The sequence below is a fragment of the Callorhinus ursinus genome, unplaced genomic scaffold (assembly GCF_003265705.2).
Source record: "Callorhinus ursinus isolate GAN/ISIS: 27379988/994484 unplaced genomic scaffold, GSC_fseal_2.0 scaffold45, whole genome shotgun sequence".
NCBI lineage: Eukaryota > Metazoa > Chordata > Mammalia > Carnivora > Otariidae > Callorhinus > Callorhinus ursinus.
In genome coordinates this window covers 4745724-4762467 of record NW_027397107.1, presented here as the reverse complement: position 1 = coordinate 4762467, position 16744 = coordinate 4745724, and the positions used below count along the sequence as shown (strand labels likewise).

Below are 16744 nucleotides of genomic sequence, written 5' to 3'. Positions count from 1 at the left end.
ACCAAATAAGTACTATACATTGCAATGTGAAAATTTCTCTTGAACTTCTTTTAATCTGTAAGTTTCCTTCTTCTCTCTGTTTTTCCCTTGAAATCTATTTGTTGAGAAAAACAGGGCTGTGTGTCCTGTAGAGGCTCCATGTTCTGGGTTTTGCTTTTCCTGTCCTCCCCAGCGACTTGTCCCTCTAAGCCACTCCTCTGGGCCCGGGTCAGTGGCCCCCACAGGGAAGCGTGAGCACAGTGGTCCCCTTTTGACTCAGAAGGGCCTGTGCTGATGCGGGCGCCTGTGCAGGCTGCTGCTCCCCCTGGGCTGTCTGCGCTTTGGGCTGCAGGACTTCTCCCCGCTGGTTCTCTCCTGAGTCTGGGAGTTAGGGAACTGTTGCCCGCTCCGCCCTTTTCTGTGGGCATGTGTGGTCAGCTGTGGCTCGGCACAGCCCCGAGTGGGCAGGCAGGGCTGAGGGCATGGACACTGGCAGGACCACTCAGTCCACCTGCCCTGGGGGCTTCTGAGGGCCAATCAGGTCTGCTCTGGAAGTCCCTGAGCCACTGGGCTAGAGGTGTCCAGCAGGAGTTGCCTCTGCTGGGTGGGGGCAGAGGGCCTGGTGGGTCTGGCAGTGGAGTGGGGTCTGAGACTTGAAGAAGTGCCTTTGGCCTCTGGAAAGGAAAAGCTGGTCTGCTGCTAAGCCTGAGGGAAGGAACACTCCCAGTCCTAGAAGCAGGACTGATCTTTGGAAATACAGCATCAGTTCTGTCTCTGATGAATGAGGTGAGAGGCAAAGCTTGCTTGGGTGTATCAGTACTTTTAGCAAGGCCTGGGGGTGCCGGGTATCCTGGGAGGGTGGACGAGAGCATGGTTGGGGGAGGGTAGTGGTGGCTATTCTGACCCCTGTTCTAGGAAGGCCAGACTGCTGCGGTTGGAGAGCCGAGAGCTCGCAGCACCTGTGGCACCTGCGTGACCTGCTTTCTTGGTGTTTTTTCCTAGACTTGCCAGGTGTGCCAGATGCTGCTGCCCAACCAGTGCAGCTTCTGCGCCCACCAGCGGATCCACGCCCACAAGTCCCCCTACTGCTGCCCGGAGTGTGGGGCCCTCTGTCGCTCTGCCTACTTCCAGACCCACGTGAAGGAAAACTGCTTGCACTATGCCCGCAAGGTGGGCTACAGGTGGGTGCTGCCTGGCGTGCTGTCCGGGGGCGGCCCAGTGGCTGGTCCTTTTCTGGGGCCGGACTCATTTCAGGATGAGCTTTGGTCGTGAGGGGCCTGGGCCCCAGCCCTAGTAAGACAGTAAGGTAGTTGGTATTTGGATAGGTGTTTTTATTTTTAGAGAACAAGAAGAGGAAGGGGGACAAGAATAAGGAGTTAAAAGAATTAAACATGAAAAAGTAGCTTTGAAGGGATGGTTTGGGGGGATTAGTTTGGTGTTTAAAAGTGTATAGAGTTAATTTGCTTACAGAGTTACTGTGTTTGGCATATTAAATTTAAAGTACCATTACAATAATACATTTACTAATTGCAGTACTTTCAGATGTTCTCAATTTCCATTAACAACTGGAACTGCAAGGTGCAAAGGGCTTTAGTATCTTTACGTTGATGAATTTTTGTCCGTTTGTGAGAAACAAGCACAACCTGAAAATGGAAAAACGATCGGCCTCATAGTAAAACCAAGAAAACTATTTTAAACTGAGTCTCCTCCACATGTCAAATAAATGTAGGCAAGAAGTCATTTTCAGGAAAACGATCAAAATGGGGAGGAAAAGGCCCTCCCAAACACATTGATCTCTAACTTCTACAGCCACTCGGTGAGACCCCCTTTACTGATTTACTACAGTTGGGAGTTTCTACATCTTCTGATTTTTTTTTACATTATCACTTTCACACCTGAAAATTAATTTTGTCCAAATTTAGTAAGGTTTTCTTCTCTTTAGTATTTAAAAAAAATACTGATTTAGTTCACTGAATCACTTTCTTTTCGAGTACCTATTATGATCTGTAGCGCTGTGCTGGACACTCAGGATGCAAAGGGGATTGGGACAGAGCTGCCGCCGTCAGGGGCTTCAGTGTGGTGGGTCTTGGACTGCGAAAGTGACGGTAACACAGAGCAGTAAGCCCCACGGTAGGAGTGGTCAGGGAAGCTCACAGAGGAGTTAGTAGGTTTTCCAGCAAGCAAAAGAGGGAGAGCATGTCTGGCAAGGGTACAGGCAGGGATGCCAGTGCACACAAAAGGTTATAGGAATGATGAACATTTTGGGGGGGTGGGGAGATGAACTCGGGGTGGGGTGGGAAATGAGGCCAGGGCATCGGTAGGGCCAGGCCCAGGCGAGGCCTTATAGTCCTTGGCAGACACTTAGACTTTCTCCAGTGAACAGTGAGGGGCTCCAGATGGATCTGGAGCAGGGGAGTGTCTGGCTAGACCTGTGCTTCAGGAAGACGGCTCTGGGAAGCTGACGTGTGTTTAGGAGAGAGTCCAGACTGGTGGGGAGGCAAGTGTGATGGTCCAGGTGAGAGGCTGGGGGCTCCAGCTGAGGCACGGCAGCTGTGGGGATGGAGAGAAGGTAGATCCGGGAGAGCTTTAGGGAGTAGAGGCATTAAAGCTTGATGGTAGCTCGAAGACGGGGTGGGGGTGGGGTGGGGAGGGGCTGCGGGGACTCCCAGGCTTCTGTCCTGGTGTAAGCACTTCCAAATGCAGACTAGCTTCTTTTGCACGTTGTGGGAAATGGAGACCCTAAAGTGCAGGAAAAACAGAACAAACCAGAGATGGGTTATTCAAAGTCTTTGCCACTGGGTTGCAGAAGAGCATTGCTTGGCAGCATCCCAGGCCACTGTTTTTGTTGTGTTTTTAAGTAATCTCTACCCCCAACATGGGGCTCGAACCTACAACCCCGAGATCAAGAGTCGCAGGCTCCACCGACTGAGCCAGCTGGGTGCCCCCCTCCAGGCCACATTTTTAAGCCAAACAACCTGAACGTGTGTTTTTACAGTGTTGTGTAACATTTGAAAGTACCTTTCCAACTGTGACTTAAGCGTGTGCTGCTAGTTCCAAGATCAAGTCCAATCCACTAAAAATGCAAGCAGTACTTAAATTTTTATCTTTGAGTTTTGAATCCAAGGAATTTCCAATGACACAGAGATAGATTCATAGCATTTTTTTTTGGTCTTGTTTTTTTTTTAAGATTTTATTTATTTATTAGAGAGAGATCATGAGCAAGGGGGAGGGGTAGAGGGAGAAGCAGACTCCCCGCTGAGCAGGGACCCTGATGTGGGGCTCAACCCCAGGAACCCTGGGATCATGACTTGAGCTGAAGGAAGACGTTTAACCAACTGAGCCACCTAGGCACCTTGGCCTTTTAATTCAATATTTTATTTTACTTTCATCTGCAAGAATAAAAAGAAACGTAGGGTCTCAAAAGCAATTCACTTTGTCAGGCCTTTTTTTTTTTTTAGGATTTATTTATTTGAGAGAGAGAGACAGAGGGAGCAGGGGGAGGGGCAAAGGGAGAGGGAGAAGCAGATTACCCCCTAGGTGGGGAGCCGGATTTGAGGCTCGATCCCAGGACCCAGAGATCATGACCTGAGCTGAAATCAAGAGTTGGGCACTTAAGCAATTGAGCCACCCAGATGCCCCTGTCAAGCCTTTTTGTAAGGAATGTTAGAGAGAAGTGTAATGTGATTCAGGCAGAGGGCTTACTGGAGATCTTGACATTAAAATCTTCAGTGGCCCGTGGCTGAACCCAGAAGACAGATACACTAGTACAGTATTGGTTGTGCTTAAGGTCTTCAGCTATTCACATATATTTTTTTGTATCAGCTTTATTTAGACACACAGCATACAGTCACCCATGTAATATGTACAATTCAGTGGTTTTTAGTGTATTTACAGAGTTCAGTCACCATAACCAATTTTAGAACATTTTCATCATTCCAAAAGAAACTCTATATTCATAACTCTTCCATTCCCCATCCCTCAGCTACTACTAATTTATTTTCTGCCTCATATATTTGCTTCTTTTGGACATTTCACAGGAATGGAATCATAGAATACGTAGTCTTAGCCAAGATTCATCGCCATTGTAATATGTCAGCATTTCACTCCTTTGTTACGGCTGAATGATATTCCTCTGTCTGTAGATACCACAGTTTGCTCAGCCGTTTACCAGTTGATAGACACTTGGGGTTCCACCTTTTGGCCGTTATGAATAATGCCCCCGATGAACATTCATCCATCAGTTGTGTGGACACATATTTTCCATTCTTTTTTTTTTTTTTAAGATTTTATTTATTTATTTGAGAGAGAGAATGAGATAGAACAAGAGGGAAGAGGGTCAGAGGGAGAAGCAGACTCCCTGCTGAGCAGGGAGCCCGATGCGGGACTCGATCCTGGGACTCCAGGATCATGACCTGAGCCGAAGGCAGTCGCTTAACCAACTAAGCCACCCAGGCATCCTTTATTTTCCATTCTTTTGGGTAGATACTTGGGAGTAGAAGAGCTGGATCAGCTGGTAACTCTGTTTAACTTTTTGAGGAACTTGCCAGACTGTTTTCAAAAGTTGTTGTACCATTTCTATGTTCCTACCAGCAGGCGGATGAGATTTTTTATTTCTCTGCATCCTTGCCGGCATTGTTATTGTCTGACTTCTGCTGATGGCCATCTCTGGGGGGGGCGGGGGAGTGGCGTCTTGTTATGGTTTTGATTTACATTTTCCCGATGGCTCACAGTGTTGAGCATCTTTTATGTTCGGTATTTGTGTATCTTCTTTGGAGAAATGTCTATTTGCCCAGTTTTGAATTGGGTTGTTTATTATCTTACTATTGAGTTATAAGAGTTCCTTGTATATTCTGGATATAAGTCCCTGGTCAGATACATGATGTGCAAATACTTCCTCCCGTTCTGTGGGTATTCTATTTTTCAGTGAACTCTCAAAGTGTACCTATGCTCCGTTTCATTGAGTTCTACTACAGTCTTACAGTCTTATTTTGTTTTGTGTTATTTTTGCTTTTTTTGAAGACATAGTCAAAATACATCTTATATGTATGTATTTCATGTAAAATGTGTATATACATTATATATAAATTTCACAATTGTATAAGTTATTCTGATCTTTGTTGAAAATCTGGAGAGTGGCCAGTGATGTCATAAAGGAGCAAGTTTAGACTGTTCTTAGTGATATGTCATTTTTTTTATTATTTGTGATTATTAGGACAATTAAATATTTTACTACTCTTTGTCTTTTCTAAAACTTTACATATTTCGTAGCATGTGATTCTATAATTGTGTATTTTCTCTTAAAAATTGGTAAACAGTTGTGTCATGCGGTCAGATTTCTCTTCTGCAGGCTTTTTCATCAATTTGTAAACCATACTTGACTCGGTCTTTCACTGACTTGGTGTGTGTTCTTTTACCCCTTTATGTTCTCACTTTCCATGAGATTTCTTTGAAGAATGTCTCTTCAGTACATAGAGTGGGTTTTTAGCCACAGTTTTGAAGAGTATATTTATATTGCCCCTGCTGAAGTTTGGTCAGACTGCACAAATAAGGCCACTTAAGATTCTTACACATATCAGGTGTACTTGACCACTTTGGATGAATTTGGAAATACGTGGATTTCATTCTCTCCTCACAATACGTTGTGGTGTAGAAGTACTTCTATGTACTGGAGGTTGGTCACTATTTTGTCTAGCGGGAGAGAAAAGAAAATATAATTGAGTAGCTTGTATAGAAATTCTAAAGCATGTACAAATTTAGTAATGAGTACACATCAGAGGCCATTGCAGACAGCTTTCTGGTTCTGTGGGCTGCTCCTCGTAGCTAATTACGTTTGCAAAGGGGGTTCCATCTCCAACCCCCCCACCCCCCAAACACACAGAAAAGGAGGAAAAACAAAAAAGGACCGGGTGGGATTCTGTGATGATATAGGTGGACTGTGAAAACGGGCTCATGTAGTGAATAGAAGGGCTGTATTTGGGAGTCAGAGAATTTTTAAGTGAAGGCATGTCCTTTTTTTCAGGAAAGCAACAGCCTCTCGTGCTTACTGGGATGTCGGGGTTACGGGGTCAGGCCATACTGCAACAAAAGGGAGCTCAAAGTTACCTCAAGGGGCATGGCTGGGCGCAGGGAAGGTGTTTTCTCACACAGGGGAGATGGGGGTATGTGTCTAGGCAGGAGGAAAAAACGAATGTGTGAGAGGGTCTAGGTCCCGGAGTGGCTGGAGGATGGCGTGGAGGTCACATAGGTTCACGGGACAGAGGAAAGGGAAGGCCAGATTTATGGAGGGGGACTGAAGTTGATGGAAGAGTCCAGCATGCCTCAGTCTCAGGAAAAAATGGTTTAAGATAGTTCATACATGCTACAAATGATATATTCGCTAAACAAAGCTCGGAAAATACAACTTGGGGGAAAAAGAAGTAAAAAGTTATCCACGGTGCCACGAGGGAGGTGCTCCGACACTTAGGAGCTACATGGCCCAGAACGGTACCAGCCACGTCTGGCTGTTGAGCGCTTGACACGTGGCCAGTGTGACTGGCCATTGTATTTTATTAATTTAAATCTAAATTACCACGTGGCCAGGACAATACAGAACATACCTGCTGTCACCACAAGTTCCCCTGGATGGTGCCCCTCGGGAGGATTCCTTCCAGGGCCTTGAGGCTGCGTGCTTTACTCTACCTGTGGCTTGGGCGAGCGCAGCGGTTCCCAACCGCACTTTGCATGCAGTGGCCATCCCCGCCCACTCACTACCAGCCTGTGGGAAGGCACAGGCTCTCCGTGGCCTCCTCCTGAAATTTCCTCTTGGACCCCTGCAGTGGTGTCGCACTTCAGAGGGTTTTGTTTATGTCATCTTGGAACCATTCCCCTCCCTCTCCATTCCCACCAGCTTCTCTCTGGCCAGTGAGGGGTGGGACAGGTTTCTTCCCCCTTCTCTCCCAGGTATAGCCTCGGGCTTGGGGGGCCCTGGTGACCTCACTGTGCCAGATGGTGGCAGACAGGCTCTCAGGATGTACGTGTGGAAGATGGAGGGGGAGAGAGGGCCCCCGAGATGGCTCTGTTCCTGCCCTCTGTCCCTCCTCTTCCAGCACTACTTCTGGGTCTGACACGCCTCCCACACCCCACCACTCCTATCATCCAGGTGCATCCACTGCGGGGTCGTCCATCTGACCTTGGCCTTGCTGAAAAGCCACATCCAGGAGCGACACTGCCAGGTTTTCCACAAATGTGCATTCTGCCCCATGGCCTTCAAGACTGCCAGCAGCACCGCGGACCACAGTGCCACTCAGCACCCCACCCAGCCTCACAGACCCTCCCAGTGAGTGAGCGCCAGGGCCGGAGCGGAGTGGCTCGGGTGTACCGGGGAAGGTGTTGGGACAGACCAGGGAGCTGCAGCAGGCGGCAGAGGTGCCTGGGGTACACTGAAGGCATCCTGAGGCAGGGGAGTAGCCACGTCGGCTTAGAGTAGTGCTTTCCCAAACCCGACCCTGGTTCAGAGAGAGCAGAGATGGGGTGGAGGTTCTGCGCACAGAGCCTGGCCACCTCACGCCCAGGGCCTTGTTTCTCCAGGCTCATTTATAAGTGCTCCTGTGAAATGGTCTTCAACAAGAAGAGGCACATTCAGCAGCATTTTTACCAGAATGCCAGCAAGACGCAGGTGGGCGTCTTCAAGTGCCCTGAGTGCCCACTCTTGTTCCTGCAGAAGCCGGAATTGATGCAGCACGTCAAGGTGGGGTGCCCTGGGGAAGGAGGCTGGGGAGGAGGGCACGCGCCTCAGGCCGGGGGTCTGACTCTGTGCATCTTTCCCCTTGCCCAGTCAGTAATCGCTCTCCCCATCCCCAGAGCACCCACGGTGTTCCCCGAAACGTGGACGAGCTGTCAAGCCTCCAGTCTTCGTCGGACACGTCCTCAGGCCGCCCTGGCTCTCGAGTTCCCCCTGAGCCCCCAGCCACGAGCGTGGCTGCTCGGGGCAGCTCCCTGTCGTCTAGCCGCTGGGGCAGGCCCGAGGCCCATCGCAGGGCTGAGGCCAGGCCCCGGCTGAGGAGCACTGGCTGGGCCTGTCCGGAGTGCCAGGAGTGGGTCCCTGATCGGGAGAACTATGTGTCCCACATGAGGAAGAGCCACGGCCGGGTAAGTGTCCTCACGTGGTCACCACGCAGGGCCGGACTCTGGACTTCTGTCCTGTGGGTCAGAGCCCCCTCATGTGGCTGGCCCTCTTAAAGTTCCCGGGGCTTTGGGCAGGGTGGGTACCACAGATCCTGAGGTCTTTCCTCCTACGTCGCCCGAGGAGAAAGATCCGCCCGGAATGGCCTTATAGTTCTGATGCCTTGCCTCCTGTCATCGCCCGCAGACGTTGAAGCGGTACCCGTGTCGACAGTGTGAACAGTCCTTTCACACCCCCAACAGCCTGCGCAAACACATCCGCAACAACCATGACACAGTGAAGAAAGTCTATACTTGTGGGTGAGTGCCTGGAGGTGGGAGCCAGGAGGCCTGAAATTCAAAAAGACTGTCGCCGGCACCACTGGGGCTTTTCTCTGCTGTGAGATCGGGGGTCGGAAGCGAGAGAGAAGCGAGTTTCTCATGGAAAGATGCTCAGTCAGGAGGCAGGGCCGGTCGGGAACCAGCTTCTAGCCCCTGGTGGCCCCTGAGCCTCCCCCTCCCTACCTCCCCCACCCTGGGCCGCACTGCCGGTCAGCGCTACCAGCCCTGAGGTTTGGGAGGAGTGTGGTGATGGGACCATGTGCCCTGTCTGGCCGAGAGCCTTCGACATCATGTCTGTGCTTCAGACACACCCTGGCCTCTTCCTTGCTGACCGCCAGCCCAGCCCTTGGGCCTCTGGGCAGTGATACCAGGGAGCGGACAGTGAGATCATGGCTCAGGGCCAGGACAAATATTCTGACTTGCTGTTGTCTGCCACCTTGGCTGGCTTGCCAGCTCCATGTCTCTGGGGAGTGCCCAGCACTAGCCGACCAGCCTGATGACCCCCCCCCGCAGCCAGCTCTCCGCCTGCTCCAGACTCTCTCCCTGGGGGCCAGAAGCAGCGTGCACCTCGCCTCCCTGCCGGGTGCGTGCGGCCCCGCTGGGCTCCCTGGGGCCTTTCGTCTCAGACCCTGTCTTCGGGCTGTGCTCCCGCAGGTACTGCACAGAGGACAGCCCGAGCTTTCCTCGGCCCTCCCTCCTGGAGAGCCACATCAGCCTTATGCATGGTATCAGAAGCCCTGATTTGAGCCAGACGTCCAAAGTCAGACCTCCGGGCGGACATTCCCCTCAGGTGAGTGTGGGCCTGCCCCTGGAGCGGCCCACTCCGTGAGCCCCTTGAGCCGGCTACAGGGGGCCCATCTGTGATGGCCACGGAGCAAGCAGCAGTGACAGCTTCCCTCACTGTGGCTCATTCTCCAGTCCTGTGTGACCCACCTGGGGACCGCACACAGGTAAAGGACAGGGACAGAGCCCTGGGAGGCAGCCCGTTAGCATTTTTTTCCGTGGCTTCCCTGTCATTGTGATCCCTTCCTAGCCATGTGACCTGCCGTGTGGACCCTGGAGTGGATCCACACATGCCATCCTGAGGCTGCCCCTCTAGTCCCGGGGGTGGGGGGTGGGGGGTGGGGAGCAGGTGCAAGGGGGGCTGAGGATGGCAGTGCTCACCTGAGTGTGTATGTGTGTGTGTGTGTCTCTCTCACACACGCACACTCGTTACAGGAGGAGCCAAGCCTAGACTCCTGGAATCCTGACCCCCGTTTTATAACATCATCCCTGTTCCATGCCCTCGTCCCATTTCCTGGGAACTTCTGGAACGGTGTGGTTTCCCCTCCTCGCGGCAGGCTGTGGTAGGGAGGGCTGCTTCTCAGAGGCTCGGTCATGTCTGGGAAATTCTGAGGGCTGCCTGGAGTTCCAGGGCATCCCTTCTTGGCTCCTCGGAAAAGGGCATTGGTCAGCAGAAGCCCTTTCACACACAGCAAGGTGGGGTGTGTGCTGACGTTTTGGCAACATCTGTCTGTGTTTGAATCGCACACCCCGCCCCCCTCCCGATGCACATGGCCTTTGATCCAGCAGTTTCGTCCCTAGGATTTATCTGTCCTACATCTTTGGCCTGGGGCCTGAAGAGGTCCGTGCACCGCACTGCAGGGCTGTGTGCCGTAAGCAGTGAGGGAGCGCAACTCCGTGTTGGCCAGAGGGGACCGTTCACCCCTCTGACGTGTCAGTGCCGCTGTGAGGAGAACGAAGCCTCTGTGTGTGCCCTCACGGAGACAGCGGCCAACACATGTCCTTAAGTAGAAAAAGCAGGGTGAAGAAGAGTGTTCGTGTAATACTCTCATTTCGTAAAAGGCCACAGTTGTCTCTCTGTGCGTGCATAGACGGTCTCTGGGAGGGACCTCGAGGAGAGCAGGCCTGGGGAGTGGGGTAAGAGGGACTTCATCTTCTCTCTGCCCTTCCCATAGCTTTGGGATGTGGCGCCACATACATCTGTTACATGAGACAAAACAAGAGCCCACGGGAAAACCTGAAAGACACCAAATGTAAACCTGCGGTTCAGGGCTGGGGCGAGCCTGGCCCCCCCCCGCCGCCCCCCGGTGGTTCTGCGCATCCTGGTGTGGGGCTCCGGCCTGGGGCCCGGCCCGGCTCACACTGTCTCCCCTGCAGGTGAGCCATCTGAAGAGACCAGGCAGCGGAGCCGGGGACGCTCCGGGCACCAGCAATGGCGCAGCGGTCTCTTCTACCAAAAGGCACAAGTCCCTGTTCCAGTGTGCGAAGTGCAGCTTTGCCACAGACTCGGGGCTCGAGTTTCAGAGCCACATACCTCAGCACCAGGCGGACAGCTCCACGGCTCAGTGTCTCCTCTGTGGCCTGTGCTACACCTCTGCCAGCTCCCTCAGCCGCCACCTCTTCATCGTCCACAAGGTGAGAGACCAGGAAGAGGAGGCGGAGCCAGATGAGGGCTCCGGGGAGGAGGTGTCCATGGAGACCAGGGAGAACGGACTGGAAGAATGTGCCGGAGAGCCTTTGTTGGGCGACCCAGAGGCGAGATCACCAGGCCCGGCTTCTGAGGAGGACGGTGCCCAAGATGCTCAGAGTCACCCACAGGCCTCTCAGGACCAGGACAGCCACGCACCGTCCCCTCAGCTGTGACCGGAGGCTCTGCAGTGTGTGCGGCCGGGGTGGTGCCATGGCGTCCCCCGCCCACTGCGGGGACGGTGGGAGAGAGAAGGCCCCGCCCCGGTGTGCGTGCGGCCGGCTGTGCCCTGGAGCAGTGTCTGCCCTGAGCTGCGGGTGCCCGGTGTCCCCCAGCCCCGGGAAATGTGTGGTCGCCCAGGACCCTCACAGCTCTGAATCTGCTTCTGTTATTTATGGCTTTGTGCTGCTTCTTGGTACCCCAACTCTTGTCTGTGTCCTTCCAACCCCAGGCTGCTTACGTGGCCCGGCCCCAACGCTGTCAACTCGGCTTGAAGCCCCATCAGCGCTGTGCTCTTCTGGGAGGTTCCCGTGTGCTGCCCTCAGCCAGGGGTCTCCTCGGAGCTCTCCTTCCTGCCCGCAGAGCCGGAGAAGGGGGTGAGGGTGCTGGTGCACTCCCTCGGAGAGCTCCACCCAGGCTGGCTTGGTGAGGGCCCTTGATCACCTTGCCCTTCCTTCCTGTCTTCTTTCTCCCCTGAAATAGTCCTGGAGAATGAGTTGTCACACTGGCTCCTCCTGTCTGTGGGTGGGAGAGAGTTCTGCAGCGCACCTCCGCTTGGAACCCGGAGAGCGGGCAGCGCGCCAGGGCAGGCAGGCCGCGAGAGGCGGAGCGCCGGCCGAAGGAGCTGTGCGTCCCTGTGCTGCCTTCCCCGGCTCGCGGGCTCGCGGGCCGGGGGCGCCCAGACGTTGGAATGTTTGTTCTCTCGCTCCTGTGCCATTAGAGAGGCTGCTGCCTCAGGCAGGTCAGCCCCTCCTCCTCTGGCTACACTCATGTTGCTCAGACTATATTTCAAATAAAAAATCTTCTGACCATGCAGGTAGGCTCTTGTATTCCTCTTCAAGTGAGCCTGGCCCTACCCTGCTCCACTTCAGTCTCTCCCAGACTTCCCTCACTGTCCCGTCTCTGAGGGAGAGCAACGGTGCCTACTGTCCGAGGAAGGTCCGCTCTAGATTCTGGAGCTGTGCTTAGGAAACCAGGAGCTCGGTACTTGGTCCTCTAGAGACCTCCTAAGGGTGTGAGGGGAGGGTCTTAATACTGGTCAAGGGGCCCCTGCAAGGCCTCCCCGGGGCTAGCAGCATTGGCTTAGGGCCTATTGAAATGTCCTGGGCACCCCCATCTTTCCTACAAGTGGATTTTCCTCCTAAGAGAACCTTTACCGGTGGTGGTGGTGGGAGGGGTAGAGGGGAGGAATTCTAGGATTATCTCGCAGAGGTCCCGGTGTTGCCGCTGCCACGGGGAGCTCTCGGGTGCGGCAGAATTGGGGTTAGGGGAGGCTGGGCTGTCTCTTCACCGGTGGCCGAGTTCGGGCCTGACCAAGCCCAAGGGGCAGGCCGTGTGGAGGTGTCCTCTGACCTCTGACCCAGGCTGCTACTGCAGCCCTGCACGGCCGAGGGGTGCGACTGGGCCCGGCAGGATCTAGTGCAGCAAAGGCAAGTGGGTGCTGGCTGAGTTCTTAGAGGTGCTCTTTCAAGGAAGGCATTGAATAGCAATTGTAAACTGTTAAGTCAGTTAAATACACCTGACCTTTCCACAACAGAAAAAAAAGTACATTTTCTTTTTTTGTCCAATGCCAGATTTTGAGTGGAAACGCTCATGGCCCTGAGAACGGTTAGTGCTCGCCTCAGTGTCAGACTCTGCTGTTTAAGGATTGCTATACTTGGCAAGGCCGCCGTGTCCCTCTGCCCCAAGCAGGCGGTGAGGCCGCCTGCAAGGCCTGAGCTCACTCCATCTTGGCTGTCGTCCCTTTCCTAATCCCACTGCAGGTGCCCACCCGCGCCGCATGGTCCATTCACAGGAACACTGCCGAGCAGGCTCTGAGAAGGGTTTGGAATGGATCGTCGGATCTCTTCCTGCTCCCGAGCAGCGGTAGGGGGAGTAGGGACGGGGACGGTGACCTTGGGCACCGCCGGGCCGACCCGGGTCCGCCTCTCTTTCCTGGGAATGGTGCGGAGGGGAAAGAATGCCCAGCTACTCACCAGGAGACCTGGGGCGCAGCCTGGATTCTGCCCTTAACCGGCTCCTAACAAACGCCCTCGCTTCACCGCCGCCCCCCCCCCCCCCCCGCCTTCCAAATAGTCCTGGTAACTCCCACGGAACTCGCTACCCGGGCTTTGTGAGACAGCGAGCGTGGAGGCGCCCTAGACATGGGAGGGATTCTTGCCTTTAGGGCGTGCGGGGAGGCGGGGTGGGGTGGAGTGCACACACCCCTCCCCCTCCCAGCCGTCAGCCATGGACGTGGATGTGGACGCGGATGCCGCCTGCCCGGCCACGCTGCGGCAGTGGTGACGCTAACAGCACGTCGGCCCTGCTTGCGCGGCCTGCATCTTGCTAGAGACTTTGCCGTGATTTTCATAATCACGAGGATCTCCCAGTTAACCCTCCTCCATCTCACGGAGAAGAACAGAGAAGCTGCTGGGCGGCCCGTACGCGCCGGTGCCGTCAGGCCGGTCTGGTTCTAAAGTCCACGGCCGCACCCCCGTGCTGTCTTCGTGGCCCGGCTGCTTTGGCTGGCTCCAAGCCTGCCAGCACTTTGCAGCCACCCAGACAGCGGCTTTCCTACCTCCCCGGTGGTTGGGGTGCCCCCCGGAGTGCCAGGTTCTCCTTGGGGTCCGTCTGTGCCTCATCAGCCCGAGGAGAACCCTGCGCGAAACATCTGTGCGCAACGGTCTGAAGCAGAGGAGGTGTTCCCGTGACCTTTCATTTACCTTGGGGTTGACCTTGCCTTTGAAGACCATCATTTTGGGGGGGGGCATCCCAGGAAACATGGTTCCCTCAGGGTCCAATATCTTCTGCTCTTTTCGTAAGATGTTTATAATGGGTGTGCTATCCTATCATTTGTTATCATCAGCAAATGCTTGCTGTAACAAGTGCTTATGTGCAGTCAGCTGGAGTGAATGCTCTACTGATCAAGTTAACAGATAAGCTCCCCACCCTTGTAGAAACTACAGCTTAATACACTCTCAGGCTTGACAAATGACTAGTATTTATTTTCCAACTGCTTTATCTCTGTACAACGATGTGCCGAATTACTATAATTGGTGTAGAAAGAACTGTTCCCCTAACTTATGTAAACAGTCTGGTTTTGAAAACTTAACAGTTGTGGCTTAGCAAGTTCAACAGACTTTGCCTTCCCTGAGACAGAGGAACCCCCTGCCTGCTCTGTTCGCCACTGTATACTCAGCTCTGGGCGCACTTTCTTTTACTTGTTTTAAAAATTTTTTGTTACGGTTTTTTTTTTTTTTTTTAAACAGTCAATACATATACATGGTAAGATCCAAACAATACAAACGAATATACAGTGCAAAGTAAGCTTCCTATTGGAGGTCAGCCTTCAGTTCCCCAGTCTGCCTCCAGAATTAATCACTGTTATCTAGATCTTGTGTACCCTTTCTGAGCAATTCTATGCATTTACAAGTTTATAAATATGTATATTTATATATCTATTTTTAATACAAATGGTAGCATTCTATGCACAGTGTTCTGAAGCTTGCTTTTTTCACTTATGTAATGGAGATTGTTCCAAATTCATCCAGTGGGTCAGTCTAATTCTTTAAAAGCTCCTAGCACAGTTCCTTGCATACAGTAGCAGTCCAAAGAGTGTTCGAATGAGTGAGTGAATGCATGCATGTATGCACACGTGAATGAAAGGAGCGAATTCAACTGGTAGCTACAAAGGTCTCTCAGGGTCTGCTCTGAGCAAAGCAGGATGTTCTAGATTCTAGAATGTGTTGTGTCGTCACCCCTCCACCCCACCCTCATCTTTTCCAAGGGATCCAGGCTGTTCTTGACCTTGTCCACCAACAGATGCCACAGCAGTCTTAGCAAACTAGGTGCTGGGAGCCTTGAGCCCCTCTGGAGGAAAGAGCAAACCGAAAGAGCCAGGTCCCAAGAATAGGATTTTTTTCTTTTTCTTTTTTTTGAGGTCCCTATTCAAAATGCCTTTCTCTCATTGGAAAATGACATCGCTTTATTAGAGAAAATAAAAAAACGTGCGTATTTATAATCCCATCCTACTTTTGCGGTTGTTTTCATTTTTGTATATCAGTTTCCAGTCCTTTCCTACTGCTTTTCCAACTGGACTCTTGTTCAGTTCACAGATAAATATGATATGATGATGATAATAACAGAAGTGGAACATTTCTGCATGACAGGTGTGATTCTCACATTCATTCTCTTATGTAGGCACAAAACAATCCTATGAGGTGGATACTGCTATTCTTTTGGAGGTTCAGAGTGGTTGAGTAATTTCCCTAGGCCACAGAGCGCATAAGGGGCAAAGCTGGGATTCCTTCAGGTGTGACTAGCACTACTCTGCCTCTGATTTTGTACAGTACTTTTTTTTTTTTTTTAAGATTTAATTTATTCATGAGAGGCAGACAGAGGCAGAGGCTGACGAAGAAGCCGGGAGCCTGATGCAGGACCCCGGGATCATGACCTGAGCTGAAGGCAGACGCTCAACCAACTGAGCCACCCAGGCACCCAGTACCCTACTTTTTTCTACTTAACATCATATCTGGACATTTTCCATGTCTCTACAAAGCCCCTAAATCCTCATTTTCAATCATTGTAATCATTTTCAAATCAGCATAATTTACTTACCCCTTTCCGGTTTAACATTTAAATTTCCCACTTCATGAGTGCAGGGAAGAGTCCTGCGCATACAGATTTTTGCCTCTGCAGAATTATTTCCTCAGGGGGTTATCCCTATTTTTCTTGACTAAACTCCCTGGCAATGCGATAACATGAAGAAAACCAGTGACTAGAACTCAGAAGCCCTGGCTTCCAGTGTGAGCTCTGTAACTAAATTGTTTGATCTTTCTTGGCCTCCGTACTCCCATCTGTCAAATGGGGGGGGGGAGGGTGTTGGCTTAAAACTCTGGGGATCCTGAGCCTGGCTAGATTTTATCTTCTTGTTCCTTATGTTTATGCCAAAAGAGAGGAGACCTCCCTAAAGGCAAGAACTCTTTAATCGGATTTCTTCTCCCGTTTAATTGTTTTATTTATTGACTTTTGGTCTAGCCATATACAGAAATAGAAATGATCCCTCTCTACCCCCTCCCCCCAAGGCAGGATCACTTTCATTTGCATTTTTGCAAATGCATCATTGCATTCGTTTACATTGTAATCTGCATCGGATTTATGCTTTTTCAGATGGAGTTCTGGCTCTTTGATAAGTACCTGTTTCTTTTGGCTTTTGTCAGGCCTTTCCAAGTTTGAACTGTCTGTTTACTTGATAATTTAAAAGCATCTTAAGATGCATCTTTTCATCAGGGACCTGGGTCCGGATGAATTCTTGAGCTAGTTCATTGTATCATGCACTGGCCTTTTAAAATGCTTTTATTTTTTGTAATATTTATTATTGCAAATTGAAGTTGAGTTTTTAGTGAAAAAAATCAATACATATGTAGCTGATTGTACGGAAAATGGGGCAAAAGGATACGATAAAGCCATTTAAGTCAGTTCTAAGTGGGAAAAGCCCCCATCCTCGTGAGTGCTTAAGTGACAGAGGACCAGCAGAACCATCTCACTTCATGGGTGGGTATGGTATTTGCATATACATAGTGATAGTCTAAAATCTACTAGATCTTGCTTCTA

The 16744-nt window shown here is 51.7% G+C and overlaps 1 protein-coding gene across 4 annotated transcripts in view; it reads left to right on the top strand.

The window, feature by feature from the left end:
* ZNF592 (zinc finger protein 592) overlaps positions 1 to 14618 on the top strand; it is a 47954-nt gene extending 33336 nt beyond the window's left edge. For 3 of the 4 annotated variants that reach the window (XM_025893042.2, XM_025893041.2, XM_073882217.1), the window contains 7 exons: positions 982 to 1160; positions 7118 to 7294; positions 7546 to 7705; positions 7819 to 8106; positions 8327 to 8439; positions 9115 to 9250; positions 10621 to 14618. In XM_025893042.2, the coding sequence (XP_025748827.1) occupies positions 982 to 1160; positions 7118 to 7294; positions 7546 to 7705; positions 7819 to 8106; positions 8327 to 8439; positions 9115 to 9250; positions 10621 to 11106 (1539 nt within the window). In that variant the 3' untranslated portion in view covers positions 11107 to 14618. Of the gene's footprint in view, positions 1 to 981; positions 1161 to 7117; positions 7295 to 7545; positions 7706 to 7792; positions 8107 to 8326; positions 8440 to 9114; positions 9251 to 10620 lie in introns of those variants that run through there. The other variant, XR_012375153.1, reaches the window with a different exon arrangement.
* Positions 14619 to 16744: the final 2126 nt, after the last annotated feature.